The 27,121-nt window shown below is 44.5% G+C and overlaps 1 protein-coding gene across 1 annotated transcript; it reads left to right on the forward strand.

The window, feature by feature from the left end:
* Positions 1 to 1,464: 1,464 nt before the first annotated feature.
* topaz1 (testis and ovary specific TOPAZ 1) lies at positions 1,465 to 26,320 on the forward strand. Its single transcript, XM_029732282.1, has 20 exons — positions 1,465 to 1,483; positions 13,909 to 16,297; positions 16,378 to 16,445; positions 16,593 to 16,705; positions 17,008 to 17,057; positions 17,275 to 17,351; positions 17,461 to 17,525; positions 17,693 to 17,776; positions 18,069 to 18,132; positions 18,300 to 18,451; positions 19,918 to 20,007; positions 20,299 to 20,426; positions 20,956 to 21,016; positions 21,122 to 21,293; positions 22,193 to 22,299; positions 22,417 to 22,582; positions 22,709 to 22,861; positions 24,447 to 24,650; positions 24,758 to 24,941; positions 25,065 to 26,320. Exons 2-20 carry the CDS (start codon positions 14,025 to 14,027, stop codon positions 25,264 to 25,266), a joined length of 4,413 nt encoding a protein of 1,470 aa, XP_029588142.1. The 5' UTR covers positions 1,465 to 1,483; positions 13,909 to 14,024; the 3' UTR covers positions 25,267 to 26,320.
* The last annotated feature ends 801 nt before the right edge of the window (positions 26,321 to 27,121 follow it).

Raw genomic sequence — 27,121 nt, forward strand, 5'->3', positions numbered from 1 at the left:
CATGCTCTTATTTCAGCTAACAATCTAATGATGGATGGGTTGTGAGACACAGCAGCCAGCTTCTGGTAGCTTGGAGGTTTTAACATACAACAGTCCGTTATTGCACTAAGGTATAGGTCTCATCTTTTATTTTCAGTGCATAAATCATGCCTCACAAAGCATAAAAAACGTTTTGTGTGTGTGTGTGTGCGCGTGTCTGTGTGTGCAGTCGGTCTCAGCATAGTGAGTCAGCAGTATTTATTTTGTCCAGAGACACAGCTCTCACTGGCAACTGCCTTGTGCTATTGTGTGTGTGTGTGTTTGTGTGTGTGTGTGTGTTCCCTATCTCTGTTAGAGAGGGTCAGTATGTCAGTCGTTATCTTCTCTAGGGAAAATATTGTAAGACTTGTTGTGACAGAAACTGACTGGCATGTCCCTTGGAGCTCTCTTTTTCTTTCTCTCTCTCTTTCTTTGTCTCTCTCTCTCTTTCTTTGTCTCTCTCTCTCTCTTTCTCTCTCTCTTTCTTTGTCTCTCTCTCTCTCTCTTTTTTTCTGTCTGCCCCTCTCATGTCCACACAGACACTGACACTCTATTCGCATTTGTACTACTCCCACGACGATGCCTAGCGTCACATGCATGTACGATACACACATGACGACACACAATAGCACGCTCACTCACTCACTCACTCACTCACTCACTCACTCACTCACTCACTCACTCACTCACTCACACACACACACACACACACACACACTTTAACTCTCTGTGTGTCTTGGAATCTTGCATTTTGATGAAGGAGGAAGCTGGTCCTCCAATCAGAAGACAGTACCAGGGAGAGACCACCTGGTCGCAGACAGAGGAGTGTTAGAGGTGGTGAGAGGTGGTGAATGAACTACTAACCATACCATACATCTGTGTTTCTGAGTGTGTTTTCCCACTTTTTGAAGACTATACATGGACATTGTTTGGTTTGTTCTGTTTCATTGGATCTGTTTCATTGGATTCATCTGAACTTGGACTGAGGACTTTCATGGGCGATACACCCCCATCTCAGGGTAGAACATGGTACGGCCCTTCAGCCTGCATAAGACCTCTCCTCCATGTCTCTTTCTGTTCTGTCTGAGAGAGATGGAGAGTGAGTGAGAGAGAAAGAAATAGATGGAGAGGGGGAGGGAGATAGAGAAAGGGAGAGAGGGGATGTAGAAGGGGAAGGAGAGAGACAGGTAAGAGAGGGGGAGGGAGATAGAGAGAAAAGGAAAAGAAGAGAGATTGGCAGCTACAGAGAGAGTTCAGTTCTCAGTTCTTTCTGAGTTAGTGTACCTACTTATACCATACTACAACACAGAAAGAGAAAGGGATAGCGAGAGAGAGAGGCAGAGAGAGGTAGAGAGAGAGGTAGAGAGAGGCAGAGAGAGAGGTAGAGAGAGAGAGAGAGAAGAGACATGTGTATCCCTAGAGAAGGCTGCATCGCCACGACAACCACTTCCAGGGGAATCACCAGGTGAGTCTGAGGACACAACCACACACATGCAAACACACACACCTACACAGGGCCTTTGCCTTTATAGTGAAGCAATTGCTTGGTCTACCACTCTTTAATACATTTATTAGTGTGTGCAAGCATCGTTTGTGCATATGAGTTGTATACTCACAGCCATGGAAGGGTGGGAAAATGTCCCATCATCGTCAAAATCGTTTACCAAATTCAGTTTCATGTTGAGTTTGGTTCCTTCTTGAGTCAAATTGATTTCCTTACCCAACTCTGTTGACTGCTCATCTAGGAAATGAATTGTGTACATGTATATAGGGGTATATATAGAGGTATATGTATATATGGGTATATATAGAGGTATATGTATATAGGGGTATACCAGAGGAGGCTGGTGGGAGGGCTATAGGAGGACGGGCTCATTGTAATGGCTGGAATGTAATACATTTTAAATTTTTTAATTTATTTAACTAGGCAAGTCAGTTAAGAACAAATTCTTATTTTCAATGACGGCCTAGGAACTGCCTTGTTCAGGGGCAGAAGGACAGATTGGTACCTTGTCAGCTCGGGGATTTGATCTAGCAACCTTTCGGGTTTGATACCGTTCCATTTATTCCAGCCATTACAATGAGCCGTTCCTCCTATAGCCCTCCCACCAGCCTCCTCTGGTGTATACAGTATGTAGAGACTACATGTTTATAGGGGTGTCATGAATGATATGTAGGAGAGTTATAATGTGAAGTGAAAGGTTGGTTTGAACAGGGAATATATGGGTATAGAAAAATAGGAAAGAGACGTGTGTGTGTGTGTGTGTGTCTGTGTGTGTGTGTGTGTGTGTGTGTGTGTGTGTGTGTGTGTGTGCGTGTGTCTGTCTGTGTGTGTGTCTGTGTGTGTGTGTGTGTGTGTGTGTGACCGCTGTGATTATTACGCAATCAACCCAGACAAAGAGATGTTTAACATCAGCTAGTATGTGTGTGTGTGTGTCTGTTTTCTGTGTGTGTGTGTCTGTTTTCTGTGTGTGTGTCTGTTTTCTGTGTGTGAGCGTGAGAGAGAAAAACATAGAGAAAGAGAAATAGAGAGAGAAAGTAATGCATCTCGCTGCCATATTCTCCATATCTTCCTGACTCCGTTCCCTATACGCCCTTTGGTTCATCCTAGCTATCCGACATCACATCACACACTGTATGATCAATATTACCACTAGATAACGTGTAACATATATGTAACGTGTCTGGACATGGGAAAGTCATGGGAACGTCATGGGAATGACATAGCAAAGCAGGGAGTATTCTGTATTCCATATTCCATGGATCTATTTTCAGAAACAGGATAATTCCATATTCTGTATAGGCTATCTTTCGAAAGGAAGTATTCTATAAACAAAGATGCTAAGTGGGGAATATCTTTTCAGAATATTCTATATTCTGAGACGACTCCCAGAATTCCATATTCTATGTTCCATAGGATTCTATTCCTGAGGACTGAGAATAGCTGCAGAGAGAGAGAGAAACGGAGGGAGGGGGAGAGAGAGAGGAGGAGAGACAGAGGGAAGGTTAGAGGGAGCGAGAGGGAGAGGAGAGATGGGGAGAGGGAGGGAGAAGAGAGAGAGAGAGAGAGACAGAAGGCCTAGTCTATGTTTAAAGATGGAGTCAAAAATACCAAGGTGTGCTTCTCTCTCTTTCTATTTCTCTCTATAGCTTTCCACTCCTTTCTCTTATAAATTGACACATTTTCTATTTTTCTTTCTCTCCCTTTCTCCCCTCGGTCTCCTCGTCGAAAGCGAAGCTTCGTTAGGGCATAGGGTGGCTGTAAGAAGGGGTGTCCATGCAAGCGTGTGTCCGTGTATACGTGTATGCATGCATGCATGCGTGTGTGTGTGTGTGTGTGCGTGCGTGCATGTGTGTGTGTGTGTGTGTGTGTGTGTGTGTGTGTGTGTGCATGTGTTCTGTCTGGATATGTAGTCCTGGGCAGTTTTGTTTTGTCATTACAGAATGAATAGAAAGTACGTATATTTCTTTAGATGTACCAGTCTCACAGAAGTGTGAAACAATTGAGACGTTGTTGAGTACATGATGCTGGGAACACTGGAAACTGTCGTCGTAAGCAACAATTACCCTTATTTGACATTCCGGAACATCCCTGTAAAATGGCTGCCGTTTAGACACACAGTCTGTGATGGCAGCCAGGGAGTTTCCAGTATTTCTTCTTCTCTCCATTTCACTCTCTCTCTCAATCTCTCTCAAACACCAGATCCACTGTTCACCAAATATAAAACTGCAAAGTTAAAATACATTATCCCAATATAATGTATAGATATTATGTTTTCTATGAAAATAGAGTTACCATGTTGGTCGTTCCACCAATTCGGTGCCTTTTGAGATGTGTAACTTGGTCAGAAAAAAAACGTTTGATTTCACCTAATTTTAACATTCTGTCATAAAGAGCACATGTTCATCTGAATAAAAAACATGTCTTCCCATCTCAAGTTTTTTTTTTTTAAAGACTATAGTATGGGCCTATAGTACGTGCCTATTAAGTGCCAAATAAAGTAACAGGGTTGACCGTAACAGGGTTGACCGTAACAGGGTTGACAATTTCTTCTTAAATCAGCCATAAATCCCATTGTTACAGGGGAAATGGTACTCTAGGTTGTTGTGTGCAACAGGAAGAAGCAACTGAATGCAATCTTCACACAAAAAATGACATGTTATGATCGACCCGCTCAGTTTTCCACCACAAAACACCAGAAAATGGCCAAACAGAGTAGAACCAGCTCACCTGCTTTAACACTATGATTTGACTATTAAATATTTTAAAAGGAATAGTTTCACAAAATTGAGAGTTCAGTTCATGTAACAGGGTTGATGTTAAAATGAGGGACGGGTTTTTTTTTTTTTTTTTTTACCTTAAAATGAGTCACTAATCACGTTAAATCAATTATAATCTTCAGAAAATAGCTTGGGCGTTACAATCATGGTGAAAACTTGGAGAAATGTTAGTGTTAAATGGGTTAAAATATTCCTGGAAGTTACAGAGGGTGCACAGAGGGACATGTCAAAATGCAGAATTTGGGCACTTTCATATAAAAATGTATTGAATTCTCCATGTGGTCTATATTAAAGGGCACTTCGATATAACATCATTTTTTTATTCAATATTGGAGCACAATTTCTACATAATATAAAAAATATAAACCAAAATATATATCTAAAAATATCGAAAAGTGACCTCTTGTGAAAACGATAGTCACTGTTAACCATTAAGTACCAACTGAGGGACACAATGTACATTTCCATAAAACACCGTCTGCTGCTGAGTGGATTTTTCTGAAGAGCTGAACTAGTAGTTTTTTTTATACAGCTTTACACACACACACACACACACACACACACACACACACACACACACACACACACACACACACACACTCCTGGCACCTGAAGGAGTCATCAGAGTTAGTGCTCCTCTGGCACATTGATCTTAATCTCTATGCGAACACAAAGGTTATTTATGCATTGCAGTTATATACAATCACACAACGCCTAACTATGGACTGTATTGTGTATTTAGACAGTTGTAGACAGTATATAGCTATACTAGTTATATTTTCTTACACGGAGGGTAGGGCTCGACCAGACCCTGAAGCACACACACGCCACAGATTATCAAAATGGCCTGGATTAATTCAAGGTTTTTGCTATGAATGCAAATACTGCCACTTCTGCATTTTCTATAAGTAGTTCATCAGGAAAACTCAATCAACCCTGGGCTGAACAAAATGACTATCCAACCTTATCACTACCACAACTCGCGCGTGTGTGTGTGTGGTGTGATTTTGTTCATTGATTAAACTCCTCTTCCTCCAGACTAAATAATGCATGGAAGGAAATAAATAATCTCTTTCTCTCTATGTCTCTCTCTCTCTCTCTGTATGTCTCTCTGTCTCTCTCGCTCTCTGTATGTCTCTCGTTATCTCTCTCTCTCTAGCTCTCTTTCTGTCGCTCTCTTTATGTCTCTCTATGTTTCTATGTCTCTTTATGTCTCTCTATGTTTCTATGTCTCTTTATGTCTCTCTATGTTTCTATGTCTCTCTATGTCTCTCTGTTTCCCTCTCCGTCTCATGACTCTTCCAATATGGCTGAATAGAATGGAGCAATTAGATTACTATCTATTATTACTGCAGAGAGAGATCGAGGGAGAAAGAGAGAGAGAGCAGACAGAGGTGAGTTCCCTATAGAGATTCATCTTTAGTTAGTATGTGACCCCCCCACCCCCCTCCCCCACCCTCTCTATTTCTCTCTCTCTCTCCAGTTTTCTCGGTAGGGGACATGAGGACAGCAGGGATAGGGTCATGAGTCGGCCATCAAGCTGTGTGTATGTGCGTGGGCATGCGCGTGTGTCTCTTTAGCTGAGAGTGAAACTCACATCCAGTCACCGCCCTTCCCCCTCTACTCTGACACACACACACAAACCACACTTGAGATTGGCTCTCTGGCTCCCAGCTTCGACATCTTTATTTTCCAACTCAATCTACAGTTGCATAAGTGTTGAGGTGTGCCCAATGTATTCACCCTGTCTGTCTGTCTGTCTGTCTGCCTGTCTCTGTCTGTCTGTCTGTCTGTCTGTCTGTCTGTCTGTCTGTCTGTCTGTCTGTCTGTCTCTGTTTTAAGGGAAAATACAAAGTGCATCTCAATAGTCTAAAGTGTCGTCCTCTCCTCGTCTCATCTTCTTCATCCTCACTGAATGTCTAACAACCGGATAGGACCGGATCAGACCGGATAGTTCAAAGCTAATTTCCCACTAACTCTCTGACTATCCACCATATTATTTTCACCTCTCCTGTTTATGGCGCAATGGGTAACCTTGCCTGAGACCTGAATACTTGTGTTAGGTCCTACAACCTATGCCAAGGGCTTTATCTCAGTGGGCTAACACACTTTTGTGTCGTGCAGATGGTTCAAACCCAGTCGGTATGAGAGCTAGGTGAAACAAGATGGCTACCTCCCTGTAGGTTAATGGGGGAGAGTTTTATAACAGGAAGTTTCTCTCTCTCTCATACTAATTGATTTGACACCTATAAGTCTCACAGTATTTTTCTCAGAGTTCTTATGGGATATTCAGGACAAACTCGGCATTAGAGGAAAATACAAACACACATATTCCAGGCAAACTCTGCCTATATGCACCCTAAAATTATACATTGTTAATATCCTATTCACCCCCCCAACACCCGACTGAACTACTGACTGTGAGGAGGAAGAGATGGAGAAAGAGAGAACTTACATACTCTCTAAATGTATACATAAAACCATTATCATCATTATCATCACCACCACCAGCATCATCATAACCAAATGGGGGTATTTTATAAGTATTATTAGACACTCTTGCATGCAGAGACAACGGTGTGAATCTATACAGTACAGGTCCACATTTCTAAAAGCTTGTGGGCGCTCTCTTAAAGCTGGAGGCTGGATGCTGGATGCCATGGCAACCATATAGGATGTGGAAGAAAGGGCTATTTAAGGAATTCTATAACAACCCTAGAATTTGGAATCCAGGGTGATTTCTAGAACTGTTCCTTGTCCGTTCCATTTCTCTCCAGCTCTACACTGGCCAGGTATAGAATCAAATGGAATTGAATGACATTTAATTAAACTTAATGTAATTAAATAGAATACAGTATGCAATATGATATGATACAATACAGTAAAGGGAATGCAGAGGGAAAGTCTCCATTTTTACATAATATTAAAAACACACACACAAGCACTCAAATTTCCTCTCTCAGTCCCTGGTTAGAGGGTGTGTGAGCGATCATTACAGTGTATTTCCCACTGAGACAGCTGCAGTTACTCTGTCTGTCTATAAACTCTCCCTCTCTTTCTACTGAGCTCATATGACCAGACAGCAGGCAGCCACAGGAGGTTGGTGGAACCTTAATTGGGGAGGACGGGCTCGTGGTAATGACTGGTGCGGAATCAGTGGAATGGTATCAAATACATCAAACACATGGTTTCCACGTGTTTGATGTCATTCCATTTGCTCCGTTCCAGCCATTATTATGAGCCGTCCTCCCCTCAGCAGCCTCCACTGCATGCAGCATCTTTCATCTTTACTTTTTGTTATTCTGGATTCATTGAAGGTATTTCCATGTTGGTATATGTTTGATCATTCTGTCTTCCTGGCAGGCCAAGTTCCATGATTGATTCTGCTTCCTGAGATCAGAGTAGAGATGTATGGAAACCCAAACTCATCATTAACATGGTCTTTCTAATGGTGATACTCTGCAATATCCTGCAACTCTATGGCTCTAAATTAAAGTCACTTGACCTGACCAAAAAAAAGCTCTGGGCCCTAGTTATAATATGTGAAGGCTCTTTGACAGGCTCTTTAAAACCATAACATTTATAAAGCACCAAGACCCCTCAGTTTACAACCCAAAAATACTAGGGACCTCATGGTAGACAGAGACAGAGTTTGAGAAGTTCTCGAGAAAGAGAGAGACATAGAGAGGAGAATGTAAAGATGAAACAACATTTATGGAGGCTTTAGAGAACTTACGTTTTTTTGCCATACGCCAAAAACGTCTGCTTCGCTTTTCCGATTCCTTTAAGACATGAGATTAGAAACCGTGCATGAAAGTCAACTACAGTAAGACGAGTGACTGACTGACTTGTGACTTTGAGCTGACTCTCTCTCTTCCCATTTATCTCATACGAGTACTAATCCCCAATCATTTGAAATGCAAAGTAAAAGCTTATATATTCCCCTAACCTCTCTCCCCCCCACACACACCCTGATTATAAAATCTGCATAGGGAGCGATGGGTGTCGTGTCAGGCCTCAAAATGTGATGGCAGTAGAGCAAGGGGTTGTGGGTAAAAGCCTGTCAGTTAACGAGATGCAGCAGAATCTCCCAGGATCCTCCCTGGCTGTGAGAGGAGCTAGGAAGGCTCATCTCTCCCGCTCTTTCTGTGTATCTCTCGCTCTTTCTTTTATCTCTCTGTCTCTCACTCTCTCTTATTCTCTCTTTTATTCTCTCTCCCTCTCTATCTCTCACTCTCCATCTCTCATTCTCTCTCTCTCCATGTTGCAATCATATTAGAGCTTATAGGGAACTTAGTGGTCCCTTTACACTTTTTCTCTCAATCATCTATCTGTATGTCCCTCTTTTCTTCTCCCTTCCCCTCGGGACAGAAGACCACTTTGTTTGGTGTTGGAGCACCATCTACTGGTCAGGTCTGGTAGGGCGGGGCATTTGGCGCACCATCTATTGGTCAGGTCTGGTAGGGCGGGGCATTTGGCGCACCATCTACTGGTCAGGTCTGGTAGGGCGGGGCAGTTGGCGCACCATCTACTGGTCAGGTCTGGTAGGGCGGGGCATTTGGCGCACCATCTACTGGTCAGGTCTGGTAGGGCGGGGCAGTTGGCGCACCATCTACTGGTCAGGTCTGGTAGGGCGGAGCAGTTGGACCACCATCTACTGGTCAGGTCTGGTAGGGCGGGGCAGTTGGAGCACCATCTACTGGTCAGGTCTGGTAGGGCGGGGCAGCTGGACCACCATCTACTGGTCAGGTCTGGTACGGCGGAGCAGTTGGACCACCATCTACTGGTCAGGTCTGGTAGGGCGGGGCAGCTGGTGTTGTGAATCAGGCCGCTGTGGTGATGAGACCGGCTACTTCCCAACACCAGGGTCTCTCCTTGACCTCTCACCTACGACCCCTCAAACCTGACTTCCAGAGCTGGGTTAAATACATATGTCAAATACCTTTCACCAGTAACCTCTGCAGTGAAGAGGGCGGAGCCTACTTCCCAACACAAGGGACTTTCTCTATCCCTGACCTCTGGTGTTGTATAATGTATGTTGTGATTATATGTAATGGAATGGTAGTGTAGGTAGGGTGTTGCAGATGGCCCGTAGGCTGTGTGTAAATTGACTATGAACACAGCTGCAGCTTAAATAGGTCTTTCCTTGCAGCACTCGACCACACGACTAGACAATAATCAAAAGGTCAATGAGGACACAAGGTTCATGTGACACAATCTAGCACAACCTGGCCTTTATCTGGCCTGCTAGACACACATACACACTCACACACATTCAGCACTGCTGTTACAACTTATTATTACTATTTATTTAAACTGCTATACCAAGTCCCTTTACTCACTTTACTACTTGTATTAAACCGTCTTTATTTTTATCTCAATCATAGGCTACTGTATATATTGTATTATGTAGCCTACATACTTCTCATAATTGTTTTTATTACAATTTTTTCTTCTACTTTTTATTACTACTTGTAATTTTGGGACTTTTGTATTGATATTGTTATTGTACTGCATTGTTAAGGAAAGTTAGCAAACAAGCATTTCACTGTACCCTGTGCACGTGGCCAATACACTTTGATTTGACATAATGATTAAAGAATGTAATTGTCTGCTTCTGATATCCTAGTACAGAGAGGAAGAGCCGAAGCGAGAAGTTTAGCTCTCGCCAACATTTGTCAAAAATCGAAGTATTGTTATGGCGGAGACATGAGCATCTCGTCATTATATACAGATCTCGGCATAGTGCTATTGTTATGTTTTCCAATGATCTTGTCAACTGCCTTTCATGGACAATAAAGATGTATTGAATTTTAGTCCTGTGTTGTGTCCATTTTGTATCTGTAGCCATGTAATCTATGTGAGGTGTATAAGGCATAGTTCTAGTAGCTTCTCTGGTTTGGGGCTTTAACCTGCATCCATCGACAACTTTTGGGATCAACAAGAATGGGATCATGCTCAGCATTCAAACTCATAGCCTATATGTTGAATTATTCATTATGTTTGACTTTCTCTGATACTATAGACTAAATGAAAAATGTAGCCTAAGATACAGTATCTAAGAAAATGGATGTTAAGTTTGACAACAAATGAAATTCGAGCGGTCGGACGTTCGTGGCTCTGCGCATGCCCAGTCGGATAGCCTCAGCAGGTGTGATTTAAATGGGAATGAGGCAGGGAGAGCTAGCCTGGACAGGCTCGACACAACGTTTTCAATTAACGACAACGTTTAAAACCACAGTTGTTTGTAACAATAAGTTGTGTAAACAAAACGTGTAGGGCTACTAATTTCGGTGACATTCTTATCACTTAGCATCGAGCGATTTTCGCCTATTAGCCAGCTAGTCTGAATTTGACATTTGTGTTATTTATTTATCATCCGACAAAATACTTATAGCCCATGCATTGTGTTTCCCGTGGCCTAAGTTAAACTTAAGTTTATTTTATTCGTGGGAAGTGCCACTTTTGGTTTACATTTTCTTTCAAAGTTAGCTTTAGAACAGATTTTTTCAGCAAGGTTGATCAAACTAATAACGCATTGACAGAAAAAAGTAAAGAAAAAACGGTTCAAATTAAATCTTTTTCGTGTTGGCTGATAAAACAGCTCTGAAATGCGACCATGCTCCCATCTACGAGGAGGGTCAAATTAAATCGAAGCGTGCTGAAAGTTGAAGGCAATAATGGACTGCCAAGCGTGCCCAGACGGAGACGGACATTCAAAGTGTTGTACTCGCCAACCGGCGAGACACATGGCGATCCTAACCGCGGCAGGAACACTCTGGAATGCTCTTCACAAAACGAGGAAAACAGCGGAGTGAAAACGAAGGATGATTCTGTTTTGGGGAACACTGAATCATCCGTTTTGAAATCCGAAAATGATGATTTCCCCCCATACTTGGGGACAGAAAAGGGGCACCTTGCGAGTGAGACAGCTGTCGGAAAAACAACTGCGGTGCCAGCAGACAGTGGGGAACAGAGGTCACCACCATTGACTGAATGTGAAGGTATGGAGCTGTCCAACATAAATTATTTTAAATACAATGGGTATTTGAGCACTGGGAATGACTTTGAGGTTAAAGTACATGGGCCATATAGTAGAAACAAATATGTCCAGGCTAAAGTTGGGGGACCTCACACAATAAGTAAATCTGCAACTGGGCGGAATGGGGTGACAGCGGGGCATAAGAAAGAATTATGTTGCAGGCTGCAGTTCGCGGTGTCCTTTGGCAGTGAGGGCTCCAACGAACTGACTGACAAAATCAATACTTTTAACCAAGCAATTTCCAAGGGTAAAAACTCTAGGCACGTTTCTTATTACATAGAGAGCGATCTATCGGTGAAGTCCAGAGTGAGAGCGTGCGGGACATTGGCCAAGAGAACTAGAAAATCTGTGCTGAGAAGAACACGATCAATAGAGCGCAAGAGGAACGTCTCTTGTTTAGTCAGACAAGCAGTCTCCAGCTCAGTCACCAAAAAGAACCAATATTGCCGCAAATTAACCGGGTGAGTGCAGCTTTGAAACTTGCGAAAGCGCAAGGGAGGGAAGGAAAGTTTGAACTTACGATCTGCAACGTCCGCTACAAGTGCAGGTGCAGAATCTACCGAAGGGGATGCTGGCCACGCCGTAAAAAGGGCATTCTCCCTACTTAATGGGATTTCAAGTAAGATACATTTTTTTTTACAATCGTTTTGAATGGAGCACTGCATTGATAATGTGATAGACTGGTTTCGTATGCAAGCTAGCCTGCCTCAACATGCTAGGTATAGCTAGCTAGCCCACTAGCATTTAAGCTAGCTAGCTGGCTTGTAATCAGTACCGTTCACTCTGGCGCTAACTCCACTTGCCGCAACGTGGCAATGAATGAAACGTCACCGTTGAGGCAAGTCAGTTAGCTGTTGCTTCTGAAATGTGTTACCTTGTCGACCAAAATTACGTTATGAATGCTGTGCTCCATGCAGTCTGCATTTCTTGCTTGCCAGGAGACCGTTGATGACTAGCAGGCATTTAATTCACATGGCTAACTGGCTAGACAGCTTTAACGTTGCATGAATTTGTATTAATGCATTGAGAAGTCTGTAGGGGTAATTCAGCTTTTATCAACCCATGAAAAGCGATTTAGTTAACTTTTATGACGTTTGAGCCTGATTTAAATTGATTGTAACTGATGTACGCTAGATTCCAATTAATCTCCACGTTATTTATGGTAAAATGAGTTGAAGTCTGTGTATAAACCCTGGAAGACTGACAGGGGGCGCTGTATTGAAGCCACCGCGCAGCCATCTTGGCACAACTCTACAATGTCTACGTTTTTGACACGTTTATTCTATTACACCTTAATGCATACTTTAAAATTATATGTGAGCTAAACATAAAACAAAAGTTATATTTTTTTTAGAGTACTAATGTTACTGTCCCCACTACAACAGAAATACTTAATACATGGAATTTTGACCTTGAAACATTTAATTGAATTAATATAGTTCCATTCATTCCTATGGAGGACTGCTTCTCCTGGAGAGTGCCAATATGGCCAACTGGTTACTTTAAAGCCTCTCAATGGCTAATACATAGCATCAGCAATCCAGGGTTTATATGTCATTGGTTGAACTAGATGCATTTTCAGACTACTTAGTTTATAGGTTGCAACTCAATAGTGGTAATTGACTTCCTCGTCTCCTTTCCTTCCCTTTTCCCCCCCTCATCTCCTTCCCTTCATCTGCACTGATGTAAAAAAAAACTGGACAAGTGTAGGCCTTTTCCTGGTAGGCGTCCACTATTCTAAATATTCTAGTGAGGTTAAATGAAGGAGAGGAGAAGGAGAGGAAGCCAGTTGAAACTATTGAGATACATCCATAGTTAGCTTAAAATAACTTAGATCAACTGACGGTGTTCATCTCCGCTTCCAGATATTGATAGGAGTCCCATTGTTACACGCCATCGCCCCAAACCCCCCATCAGCTCGCCATCCTGTCCACAGCGGTCAGTCAGGAGAGTGGTCAAAACCTTGTGCTGCGCCCTGTGTGGAGAAATGAAATACATGCCCCCTATGAGAAGGAAGCTGACCAGGGTTGAGCCAGTTGGAGTGACAGGCAGAGGCAGGGCCAGCGTCCTCAGCAGAGTAGTAGGGCTTGAGCAGCCTAAGGTCAGGGTTAAAACCAGGAAAAATTTCACCTCCACCATTAAGGCCCCCAAGAAGCTGGTGATCTGGATAGGGAGGTACCCCAAGGTCAAGCTCTGCGATGTAGCTCAAGTATGTGACGTCTCGGTTGGGTGCTTTTCCTGCCTGCTGCCGGCCCAGCTCCTGACTTCCAAAGTAGTGCATTGTTTCAAGTGGGACTATCGGAGAGAAGTTAGTCTGTTAGGGCCTAGTTGTCGCAGCGGAGGGAGCCATGGGAGTGAGACGACCGGGGAGTGCCTTAGTAGAAAGAAGTCGCATCACTCTTCTCAGTGTGGGAAGAGTGGTCAGCTTCTGATGCCGACTGAAATTCATCAGTGCATGCACACGGGGGAGCACGGATTGACTGAGTCAAATCGTTCTGCATCTCTCGCTGCCTCGGAGGGCAGGATGTCTGAAGCCTCCACCAATGGTTTTGCTTGTCTCTCACTAGGTAAGCAGCAGGTGAGCAGGGGGTCAAGCGGGGCTGGAACGCATGACAGAGGCGTTCTTGAAGACTCTGGAACAGGAAGGGATGACGTAGAAACAGGAAAGCCAGTCGCTAAGCGGATGAAATTGGGTTATGTCCACGGAGACATAATGGAGCAAAAACAATCTAGTCCAAGTGAACCAGAACTGGATCCTGGGATAGCTATGGCTTCCCTCGAAGACAGTGGGACGTGGTCTGAGATGCCATGTGATGTCCCGCCGCATTTACACACAAGTCATGTCAGTCGTAGTCATAGCAACGCTACAGATGCTCCTGTGAGATCACACCACTCGGTGACGCAGGATGGAGGCTGGAGGGGAGGGCCCGGGGGAGGTGACAAGTCTCTGGAGTCCCCTGCCAACGGGACGCTGTCTCCCTGGTCCATGGAGGACGGAGTGGGCGTAGACCCCCCCTCTGACACTGAGGACCAAGACCTGTTCTCCTGTCGTAGAGTGGTGGCCTACATGAAGAGGCTGCACCTGTCATGTGCACGCACCTACCTCTCCTGGCCCTTCCCCAAACCTGATTCTGCACAGTCACTCTCTGTGACATCATCAGTGCTCAACGCTAATGGAACACTGACACCCCCAGCGGAGTCTGAGTCATCAGCTGTGGGCTGTGTTAATGGAGCCTTGGTGAACGGAAATGGAGACTCACTGGTGAGGGCTGAGAGAAACCGAGTTCTCCCCTCTCACTGTACAAACTCTGAATACACTCCACAGACAAGCTACCAGGTCAATGCTCATAGGAATGGGATGAAGGGAGATGGAGACGGAGACGAGGGAGAGGGAAACATGATGGAAGAGAAAGACATGAGCAGTAGAATAGGAGGAGGAGAAGAGGATGAGAGCGTGACCCAGTGTTCACTCTGTCCTGACACTTCAAGAAAGGTGTACCTATCCCACCCCCTGTGTCACAAGAAGCCACAGTCCCAACTCAGAACTAGGGGTCTCCATCGCAACAAAGCTTCCATCTCCCCTCCACCTAAAGCTCCCACCATCTCCACCCTCCTCACCCCACCCAAAAACCACAGTGAAACTGATACAGTACTTTCTGTTTCCTCCAGCCTTTCTCAAACTGACACAGACACCGTTTCTTGCCTCTCTCCACCCAAAACGGACTCTGTCTCAACCTTCCCTCCACCTAAAGTCAGTGGCGGCGGTGAGACAGCCTCCACCCCCCCTCCTATAGGCTTCGGTAGTGACATAGACACAGCCACCGCCGCCTTTCTGCTGTTCTCATCTGCATCCCAAAACATAGAGACATCCCCACCACCCTCCTCTCCTACTCCCTCCTCCTCTCCTACTCCCTCCTCCCCTCGGAGGAAGGATGAAGGTGAGGCTATGTTCAATGCAACCTCCTTCCCGTCAGCTGTGGACAGTAAGACAGACACGTCTCACTCAGACTCGTTTCACTCAGCAGAGTCGTCCCCTCTTCCACCAGATTTCTCCTGTCTTTCAGCTGAATCCTCCTTTCTCTCATCCAGCTCCTTACTTCTGTCTCAAGAAAAAAGAAAGGCAGAGGGAGTGGAGGTACAGAGAAGAGAGGGAGATGAAATGAAAGGAGAGGTGGCTGCGAGTGGACAACTGAAGGTTTTGGTTTTACCAGGCAGTGAGTCCTCCAGTCCAGAGAAGCAGGAGCAGCAGCGTCCAGAGCAGAAGAGCACACAGGGGGGCTCGTTGCTCGGCAAGCCCAAAGAGGGAGAGGCTGTGGTGGCCACGATCAGTAACCTCGCCCCTGGGATTCTTGGAGGTCAAACACCAATGCTGTGCATAACACGCCTAATGCTGCAGACACAGAGCTACTCAGAAGAGGATGATGACTTTGTAGATCAGAAAGAGAAGTTGTCCACTGCAGTAGGTGTTGGAGCACAGGCCCAGGCAACCTCCACTGATGATGATGGTACATGTGGTGAAGAGGGGCAATCGCAGTCTTCTGGAGATGGGACACTAGAGCCTGTTAGAACCCAGCCCTGTACTGATGATGTCGATCACCTTAATCAGTCCACCTCCTGTACTAAGGTCACGTCTGAGAACCAGGAAGCCGGCACTCCTCCCTCTTCCCGGTCACACACTCAACACCAAGAAGTAGAAGTCAGGGCAGGGTCAAAGGTCAAGCTGGCTAGTGACTCCAAAGCTGACCTCTTGGATGAGTTCACAGCCTATGAGCAGGACATCTTGCTTGTGGATGTTCTCCTGGATGACCCAGAGCTGTTTGGCAGCATGCCTCAGGACCGTGACCCTATGCGGGGGTCAACCAGGAGAAGAAGGGACCCTAGAACCAGGACCACCATTGGGGCAGGGAGAGCCCTACTACTCACGGGTGCAGGTCCCTCATGGGCCACTGAGAAAAGGTATGATCGTTTTAAGTTTGACTTTGTTAGCTACCTCTTATACAGGACTTTGAAAATGCGCTCCCTCTTTTGTCTTATAGCTCCACCACGGGAACAGATGGGCCTCCTGGTTCTAAGACCGACCAGAGAAGAATTATCCACTTTAAAGGTGTACACACACACACAGTCACAATATAAACTATGGAAAGACTGAAAACCAACTAGTGTGAAATTCTGCTAAATCTCTTTTTGTCGGTCAAACCTTTTAATATGAGATGATAGTGTAAACCTGTTGTAATGTGTGTGTTGTGTTTAGATGAGGAGAGTGCAGGACGATCTTGGAGACCTGTAGCCAGCTCCAACCCTAAGCCCGCCCTGGTCCACAGCAACAGCTGGCCCCCTACTGTCCACGCATTACATCCAGACCAGGTCACCTCATAGCATCACAATCACTTTATTCACCAAGTACATTTACCAATACCCAGAATTTGCCTCAGTGAATAGGTGCTGCCAGCAGTAGACATTGTACTAACAGATTAGACATAGTCAGCATACAGAATATGTAGTATAAGCTGACTTGCAGTACGGTGAGGATCTACAATTTACAGATCTATCTATATATGCAGAGGGAGAGGTGCTCATAGCATAACCCATGATTGGGGTCAATTCAGGAAACAAACTGCTTTTGAATAAGTTCAATTGTGACATTGCTGTATTGTGTGTTTGAGCAGGGTGGAACTGACTACAACTACAGCCCTATGAAGGCAGAGATCTCTGAGAGGTATCTGACTGTTACCCTGACTAACACAATACACCATGTAGGCCTACTCAGACCAACACTACACCTCTACTGCTCTTTCTGCAATGGTACTGTTCATCAAGACTTCATTCCTTTCATACCACTGCACTTCTATCAGAGAGGTGATGATGGTTGAGAAGGGTAGTGGTGGTGATGATGGTTCAGAGGTGAAGGAGAATGATGATAGGTTGTGTTGCAGGGCCCAGGCCATCCAGTCTCTGAACTCATTTAAGAGCACACTGCCTTATCTGATGACTGGAGACTCCTGGTGCAACGGTGAGGGGGAAGACACAACATCCACAATACATCATGAAAACTTGTATCTGTACAGCTTTGATGTGAAGCCGTTGAGAAAGCAGAGAGAACTGACTCGTGTGTTCCACAGGATATCCAACCTCATGTAAAGACCCAGCGGCAGCAGACACCGGCCCTCAAAGACAATTTGACAGTGTAACTACCTCTCATATTAAAACTACTTCTCATATTTGTCTTTATACAAATATACTTTTGTGAATTGTCCTAGTTATCCATAATAAAAATTAAAAAAAGATTTGATGAATTCCCTCCTCCTCTCCTCCGTTCTCTTCCTCCCTCCTCCATTCCCTCTCCTCCCTCAGTATTGCAAGTACTATTTCAGCATGTCGGACTGTTTCCATAAGACCTGTTGGTTCCTCCATGTGCCCAAGAGAGGAGACGAGAGGGTAGGCTGCTACTGCCTCCAACAATCACCTGGGTCCTCTTCATTAGGGTGCACCGTAGCAAAAACATTTAGCTATGGAAAATAAATTGAGCTGTAGTCCAAATTGGTAGCACTGCTGATGTAAGAGCACCCTCTGCTTGTGGTTAAGAACTTGAGCTTTGATAGTAATGTTCATACCAAGTGGAAGGATTAATGGATATGATGGTGTCTATTGGTTGACTTGTGAATTCTTTCCATGTGAAGATTGCTGAGTGTTATGTCTTGACTATTTCATGCGTTTTATTTTCTTCTAGTTTTGTGTGGAGACGGTGCTGAGGTTCGTCAGGTCTTCCAACCCTGTCTGTCTGCAGAGGGCAGGTCAGTGTGTGTTTTGATTAAATTCTAGTGCTGATCGCTCCTCAGACATATCTGACTGAGGTAGATGCATGAACAACACAGATGGATCGTTCTTTGACACGCTTCACTCTCCTGCTTACGGGCCGTGTCCCTTCTCTCTCCTTTCACACGTCCATCTCTCCCTTCAGTGTCAGTGTTTACGTCGTACTACCAGTCCAGTCCTCCAGGTGTCTACCACACCCCGCTGGTCCTGAATTCTCTCCTGGCCGCTCTGCTCAAAGCTGGCTTTCTGTCTGACATCATCACGGTGCTGCACGTCAGCACTGCCCACAACATACTGGTACGAACACACACACACTACACACACACACACACTGCTGCTACTCTGTTTATCTATCCTGATTGCGTAGTCACTTTTACCCCTACCTACATGTACATATTACCTCAACTACCTCGTACCCCTGCACATTGACTCGGTGCCGATACTCCTTGTATATAGCCTCATTGTAATTTTGTGTTACTATTTCTGTAAAAAAAAAATATATAATTTTTCTTACTTTAACTCTGCATTGTTGGAAAAGGGCTCGTAAGTAAGCATTTCACAGTAAAGTCCACACCTCTTGTATTTGGAGCATGTGGCGAAGTTTGATTTGGTTGTCTGTTGTGACAGGGATTATTATGTTGGGCCTCTCAAGTAGAGGTCTTCATGGACCTGGGGATTTCCCACCCGGACCCAATATGCATGCATAAATAAATAAAAATGATAGAGTCCCGTTCCGAAAAGACCCAAGGACAACTAGGCCAGTTCTGCATAGACCTGGTCGGATCCAGTACATTTGTAAGCTACTTTAATAACCAGAGGTGGTAATGTGAGAGGGAGAAGCGCTGTAGCAGGTGACGGAGGGGCCTTGCTGTGTGTGTACTGTCAGTGACACAGGGAGCGAGGAGGAGGGAGAGCAACCAACCAAGCTGAGTCATGCTAGTAAAATAACTTTGAGCTTATTTATCATCCAATATGATTAAGTAGTACCTGTCTGTGCTGCTTCAAACTGAGAAAGCAAGTTGGCTAATTTAGCTAGCTAGGCTAATTGTGGCTGCATGTGCTTTCTCCCTGTCCTACAGTTACAAATAACACCTCCATTTAGATTAAGTAGCAGCCTACCTGTTGACTCTGTCATTTGTAGCGTAATAGTTTCATGTAAGTCAACAACTTTGTTTACGTAATCTTCTTACTTGCTTTGCCACACGCGGAGGCTCTGACTATAGTGCCGTTTTGATTACTTGTGATTGGCCGACAATCTACACGCGCCACTCTGCATAGGCTAGTCGCGTTGAGCAGTGGTGACATACTGTTACCGTTTTATCAGCAACTCTCTGTCCATGGCCGTTGTAATCTACTGTGAAGCCACAATGTTCCCAAACTGGAGATTTAAACTATGATGGAGGATCGACCCCCCCCCCCCCCCCACCCCACCACTCGCCGTCGTACAGTACTAGTTCCCGGCAGCGCTTCACAAAAGGAATGTGCCAGTTAAGATGATCATTTATATTATGTGCGTATAGGCTCTAGTTTTAACAATGGCCTACAAATGTTTTTCAGCTCAGTTACTTGAGGCAATGGCACACAATGCAGCGTAGGCATAGCCTATAGGCCTAGTGTTTTAGTAGATTGTTTTTATATATTCATTCGTGTGCGAACCAAGGTCCCCGTGCGGGAACGGTTCAGTACTAATGCGTGTACCGTTACACCCCTAGTGGTCAGCAAAGCAAATGGGTATTATTTGACTGTCCCTCTCCCCCATCTAGCCCAGTCCAGCGTTTCTCCTGGCTCTGTTCGACTATGTGGGGGAGAAAGACCAATCCGTCTTACCTGAACTCATTCAACTCACCTCTAAGGTACTAAGGTGTATGTGTCTGTCTTGTCAGTGGAGGATTGTGTGATAGGCTATAGGGAGGAAAGGCTCATTGTAATGGCTGGAATGGAATAAATTGAATGGTATCAAAGGTATAGAAACCATGTTTTACTTCATTCCATTTATTCCAGCCATTACAATGAGCCTTTCCTCCTATAGCTCCTCCCACCAGCCTCCTCTGGTGTGTGTGCACTGAAGCTGACTTGTTGTTTGTCAGTTTTATTTCTTTTAAGTAAAGAGTGTGACCCTGCTGATCTAAATGGTGTGAGTTCAGATGGTGGATGCAGGCTTGGGGTTAAATGTGGACCAATGTGAGCGTGTCCTACACATGTTCCTTCAGTCGCCACAATACCACCCAACAGACTCACCTGAGAATTACACAACTAAACCTGGCAACCACAGGTGAGTCTCTTACACACACCTTCGGGTCAGTCCTGTACCTGGCAACCCAAGCCTGTTTTGGGACTGGCTGAGAAACCCATGGGTGCGTTCACTTCGATACTACGTTGCGTGATGGTTTGTACTGAACGCCACGTTTCCCCAAAACGGTGTGCACCGCTCTTCAAAAGCCTTTGAGGCATGTTTGGTGGGGTGTGGCGAGGTGTCGCAAGATCAATATAAACTAAGTAGCCTTCGGCTCATAGGAGAAGATCTCCTGTTTCTGTAGCATGACACCGTTTGTTGTACAAGTACACCCTCTGGACAGGATGCTAGGCTGATCAATATGGGTGTGGCCATTAGAAATGGCAAAACTCGTGCATTATACAATCTCTAGGCCGCCATATAATCATACTGTTATTGAACTTGGTCATACAGTACCGTTTCTGATGATTTTAACATTGCACATCGTTTTTTCGTACTGAACGCAGCCCAGGTTTTATCTTGTCATTGGTGTTGGTTGATTGGCTGTTTGACTTGTCCATCACTCCAGGTCGATGAACACTGAAGCGCCGACTCCTGAAGCGCTGAGTCTGGCCCATGCTCTCGTGGAGGTGAGCTATTTTTCTCTCTCCTAGTTCTGTTGCTTGTTTGATCTAAATGTAATCATTTTGGCACTTCTCTCTCCTTCCTTCCTTTCCCTCCCTCCCTCCCTGTAGTTGTGTTCCCAGCAGGAGGACTGGGGGAGGTTGGGTGTTGTCTTCCGCTCCATATGCCACTCCCACAGAAGCCTTATCGACTTACAGCACTTCAGCGGCTGCGTTGCCATAGCGCTGCTCGAGGGGGACAAAGACAGACTGGCCCTGCCCTTCGCCTCCTTCACTGAGACAGGTGAGACACTACAGAGACAGATCTTTGAGCATCGATAATGAATAAGGATGTATTAGTTTGTTGTCTCTGTTCCAGTGTACCAGGAGACCTGGGACTGGGATGATATTATACTGAACAAAAATATAAACACAACATGCAGTGTTGGTTTTATGAGCTGAAATAAAACATCCCAGAAATGTTCCAAATGCACAAAAAATGGATTTCTCCACTTGGTGTGAACATTACATCCCTGTTAGTGAACATTTGGCATAGAAGATAATCCATCCACCTGACAGGTGTGGCATATCAAGAAGCTGATTAAAAAGCATGATCATTACACAGGTGCACCTTGTGCTGGGGACAATAAAAGGCCACTTTAAAATGTACAATTTTAACACGGCACAATGCCACAGATGTCTCAAGTTTTGAGGGTGCGTGCAATTGTCATGCTGACTGCAGGAATGTCTACCAGAGCTGTTTCCATAGAATTGAATGTTAATTTCTCTATACAAGCTGCCTCCAACGTTGTTTTAGAGATTTTCCAGTACGTCGAACTGGTCCCACAACCGCAGACCACGAGTAACCACGCCAGCCCAGGACCTCCACATCTGGCTTCTTCACCAGCGTGATTGTCTTGAGACCAGCCAGACAGCTGATGAAACTAAGGAGAATTTCTGTCTGTAAAAAAAGCCCTTTTGTGGGGAAAAACTTATTCTAATTGGCTGGGCCTGGCTCCCAAGTGGGTGGGCCTATGCCAACCCATGGCTGCGCCCCTTCCCAGTCATGTGAAATCCATAGATTAGGGCCTAATGTAATGATTTCAATTGACTGATTTTCCTTATGAACTGTAACTCAGTAAAATTGTTAATTGTTGCGTTTTTATATTTTTCTTCAGTAGTTAGTTGTCTTCTCTGTTCCAGTGTACCAGGAGACAGAGGACTGGGATGATGGTCTGATCAAGAGCTTCCTGGGGAGAATAGGAGTCTCTCTGATGTTCAGATACCACAAGACGCAACAATGGGCCAAGGTAACTGTGTGTTTCTCTCTCACCCTCTGGATCAAAGGCTGGTGTAGCTAATGTGGTCTGTAATATTGGTGTGTATGCGAGTCTGATGCAGGTGGTATGTGTTCTCTGTGTTTGAAGGGCCGGAGGCTGGTGGATGTGTTATCCAGGTTAAAGGTAAACTACTCCACTATGAAGGGACTGTTCGGTAACGAGGATGGAGCTTCTCGCTGTCGCCTGATCACAATAGCTACAGAACTCTTCCTCAGGAGTGACAGTGTAGAGGGGGCACTCAACACACTCCGAGGTAACGAATGCACTGTCTCACACTCACACACCCCAAGGTAAACATGTAACACACACAGGTAACCAAGGTTCAAGCGATGGAACAAGGCGTGTGTTTGATATTTCAGACCTCTGGTGTGTCTTGTAGATAACGAGTGGTTCCTGAGTTCGTGTGTGTGGCCGTGTTCGGTGGAGGACGTAGCGGAGAGGACAACGGTTCTGGTTCGACTGGCTGAGATGACATCCCACAGAGACACACTGGAGGTCCTCACTAACCTGCCTGGTCTTAAGGAACCTGCAGGTACACACACACACACACACACACACACACACACACACACACACACACACACGCACACCCCAACTGTCTCACCAACCTACACTACTGGTAAGTTTTAGAACACCTACTCATTCAAGGGTTTTTATTTTGACTATTTTCTACATTGTAGAATAATAGTGAAGACATCAACTATGAAATAACACATATGAAATCATCTAGTAACCAAATAAGTGTTTTAAAGATCAAAATATATTTGACATTCTTCAAATAGCCACCCTTTGCCTTGACAGCTTTGCACTCTTGGCATTCTCTCAACCAACTTCACCTGGAATGCTTTTCCAACAGTCTTGAAGGAGTTCCCACATATGCTGAGCACTTGGCTGCTTTTCCTTCACTCTGCGGTCCAACTCATCCCAAAATATCTCATTTGGGTTGAGGTCGGGTGATTGTGGAGGCCAGGTCATCTCATGCAGCACTCATCACTCTCCTTGGTCAAATAGCCCTTACACAGGCTGGAGGTGTGTTGGGTCATTGTCCTGTTGACAAATGATAGTCCTACTAAAAGCAAACCAGATGGGATGGTGTATCGCTGCAGAATGCTGTGGTAGCATGCTGGTAAATCAGACAGTGTCACCAGCAGAACACCCCCACACCATAACACCTCCTCCTCCATGCTTTACGGTGGGGAAATACACATGCAGAGATCATCCGTTCACCCACACCGCATCTTTTTTGGCAGTTGGCACCAAAAATCTCCTATTGGGACTCTAGACCAAAGGAAAAATATCCACCGGTCTAATGTCCATTGCTTGTGTTTCTTGGACCAAGCAAGTCTCTTCTTATTGGTGTCCTTTAGTAGTGGTTTCTTTGCAGCAATTTGACACCGTCTCCTCTGAACAGTTGATGTTGTCTGTTACTTAAACTCTGACACATTTATTTGGGCTGTAATTTCTGAGGCTGGTAACTCTAATGAACTTGTCCTCTGCAGCAGAGGTAACTCTGGGTCTTCCTTTCCTGTGGCGGTCCTCATGAGAGCCAGTTTCATCATAGCGCTTGATGGTTTTTGCGTCTGCACTTTCAAAGTTCTTGAAATTTTTCATATTGACTGATGTTCATGTCTTAGTAATGGACTGTCGTTTTCTCTTTGCTTACTTGGACTTTTACCAAATAGGGCTATCTTCTGTATACCACCCCTACCTTGTCACAACACAAGTGATTGGCTCAAACGCATTAAGGAAATAAATTAACTTTTAACATGGCATACCTGTTAATTGAAATGCATTCCAGGTGACTACCTCATGAAGCTGGTTGAGAGAATGTCAAGTGTGCAAAGCTGTCATCAAGGCAACGGGTGGCTACTTTGAAGAATCTCAAATATAAAATCTATTTTGATTTAACACTTTTTTGTTGTTGGTTACTACATGATTCCATGTGTTACTTCATGGTTTTGATATCTTCACTATTATTCTACAATGTAGAAAATAAAAACCCTTGAATGAGTAGGTGTTCTAAAACTTTTGACTGGTAGTGTATCTGGCCCAAGAGGTACCAGTACGTTACACATTTATTTATGATGTTACCAACCGTGTGTGTGACCCTCTCCCAGACCTAGCAGACATCTCCATATACGGCTGTCTGTTCAACGGTCACCTCAAGTCATGTGTCGACAGACAGACTGTGACTGTGGCCTCAGACACGCTGGGTTTCATGTTGTCTAAGAGCCTGGCTGTGGACCCTCCTCTGCTGCACACTCTGCTGCACAAACTGGGCAAGCAGAACATCTGGCTACGGGCTAGAGCTCTATTCAAACGTGAGTCTGTTACTCACTAGATAACCATGTTTTATTATCTATCAAAAATAAGAGTGGTATTTTTTATTAGGGAACACTGTAGTTTGAGAGTGACGTGTGTGTTTCAGAGGCCCTGTGTCTGGGCTATTACCCTGGTGTGAAGTCCGTGCCAGGCTCTCTAGCACTGACCGTTCCCTGTTCCCTGGGGGAGATGGAGATAGCTTTGGCCTTTGAGATGGTCCTCACCCTCAATGCTACAACCATCCTCAACACAACAGGCACACCACAGTCCATCATCATCACACTCAAGAGGTGTGTGTGTGTGTGTGTTTGTGTGTGTGTGTGTGTGTGTGCACATGCGTTTTCCTTTAGGACTGGAGACTAAAAGTACTGGCAGTTGACTCTACATACTAATGGTTCTCTCTCCCTCTACAGAACAGGAGACAGTGAGAGTGAGTACTTGGCGGCAGGCAGTCGCCTCCTCTCGGCAGCGATCGTCCCCAACCCTAAACTGACCGTCCACTATACAGCGGTCAACTCCTGTCAGGAACAGCTGTTCACGGTCGACATACACACCGCACGCCGCTGGCTCCGACACAACCACACCTGGGCCAATGAGGTCTGGACACATTCCTAGGAATAAAAGCCTTCCAGGAATACTGACCGACGTTCCCATCTAATATTCTTTCTGGGAATACCAGGAAGGTTTGGAACAGGAAAAGGTTGTACTGAACACTTCCATGGCTGTGTGTGACACTCTTCAAACTTTAACCTACAGCATCTAGACTTTACAGGATAATCTGATCAAGGGATTTATATCAAGAAAAGACTATCAGAACTGCATATAATTGTTAGAGTTTTTTTTACAAAACTTAATTGTATGTTGAGTTTTTCATTGTCGTTTTAATTTAAAGGAAATGTTGAATGGAGGAGAGAAAGTACGAAGAACTTTCCAAGTTGGTTTGGCTTTGACTAGATTTTGTTTAAAAAATGTGGTTTATTTGAAAGTTCTCTAATTTTAGCTTGATTGTCTTTAAACACTTTTTGTTGCACATTTCTGAGGCACTTGAACATTTGTGAAGATAGATTTTACTGTTTTGTAAGAAAGAAAAAAAAATTTAAGAATGTCGGTATTGAACTTGGTACCATTCATACTTGACTACAAGGTTTGTTTCAGAAAATGTTTATTTTCCTTAGCATTTGTTTCTAGGCAGATTTTTTTAAAAGCCTCATGTTTTTTTGTCAGTCAGCTCTTTCAGTAATGCTACATTTTTAATGGAATAAATTCACAGCAGTACTGTATTATTGTAAAGAAAGAAAGCGTGTCCCAAAACTCTATGATCTCACTGTGATTTTGAGACACACAGACATTTTGATCCCAGTTAACCTAATGGTCCTTAGTTGGAATCACATCAGTGTTTGACTTTCCTGATTTCTTTACATTCCTATTTGTTTCCTTTTCCAGTGCTATATCATTCTATTCTCGTGCTTCAAAGTGATTGTTGATAACCTGGTTCTCTGTTCTAAGTCTATCGCCGGTTCCAGCGATGAACAGTATTTCAGCATCTTCTACTGTAGGTATGTTTGGTTGTGTAAAACACATTGTTTTTCTGGAACAACAGTCTAGAAGCTTCTATTTAGTTTCTCTTATTTTGTATTTCTTAAAGAAAAAATAAACTACTACTGACTGACTTCTGTTTTTGTGTGTATTAACAATGTGTTCGTGTGGCTCTTGCCTGGCTACCCATCCACATCACTCTAGCCAAACTGATGTTCTCCACGAGGAGTCTGGTTTTGCCTCCTTCTCCTACAATTTCTAGAATGCGAACATGTTCTGATTGGTCCCAGAAACTGACGGTTTGGGCCAGAGCCAAGAGCCACATGACCTTATCAATTTTGATACTCTTGATTTGTTAGAGATGATCCAATCGCTGAATGTATGTTGCAATCTTTAATAGAACAGCGGAATTCAATTTGGGGTGAGTCGTCAGGCAAGATGTGGCTCAGTTGATAAGGGGAGCGGTGCTAGCAATGCCCAAGTCGTGTGTTTAACCCTTGCAGGGATCACCTGTGTATGTGCTCTGACTGCTCCTGCCTACAATCATACTTCACAAAACAGACCCACTACATCTCCCTCAATGGCTACACCTCAGACTCCGCTGCAGTTATACAGGGTATCCCCCAGGGCTCTGTGCTGGTTCCCTTACTCTTCATCTACATCCTCCCTCTTGGTCACACCCTCCGTCTCTTAAACCTTGACTTCCAATGCTATGCCAATGACACAGATCTCTCTCCATCAGCTCCAAATGGTTCAAAAGACTGCAGCCTGACTCCTCACCCACACCAAGTCCCTGTCTCCCAATGCATTGATTACAACAGTTATTCCCAAACTGGGGTGCAATGCAGTCGGGTACACCAAATAAAAATGTGATTCACATTTAAAAAAAAAAATAATATTCACCTTTGTGGTTTTATTTTCACATTTTCAAACA

Source organism: Salmo trutta, chromosome 34 (assembly GCF_901001165.1).
Source record: "Salmo trutta chromosome 34, fSalTru1.1, whole genome shotgun sequence".
In the NCBI taxonomy this organism is placed as follows: Eukaryota; Metazoa; Chordata; class Actinopteri; order Salmoniformes; family Salmonidae; genus Salmo; species Salmo trutta.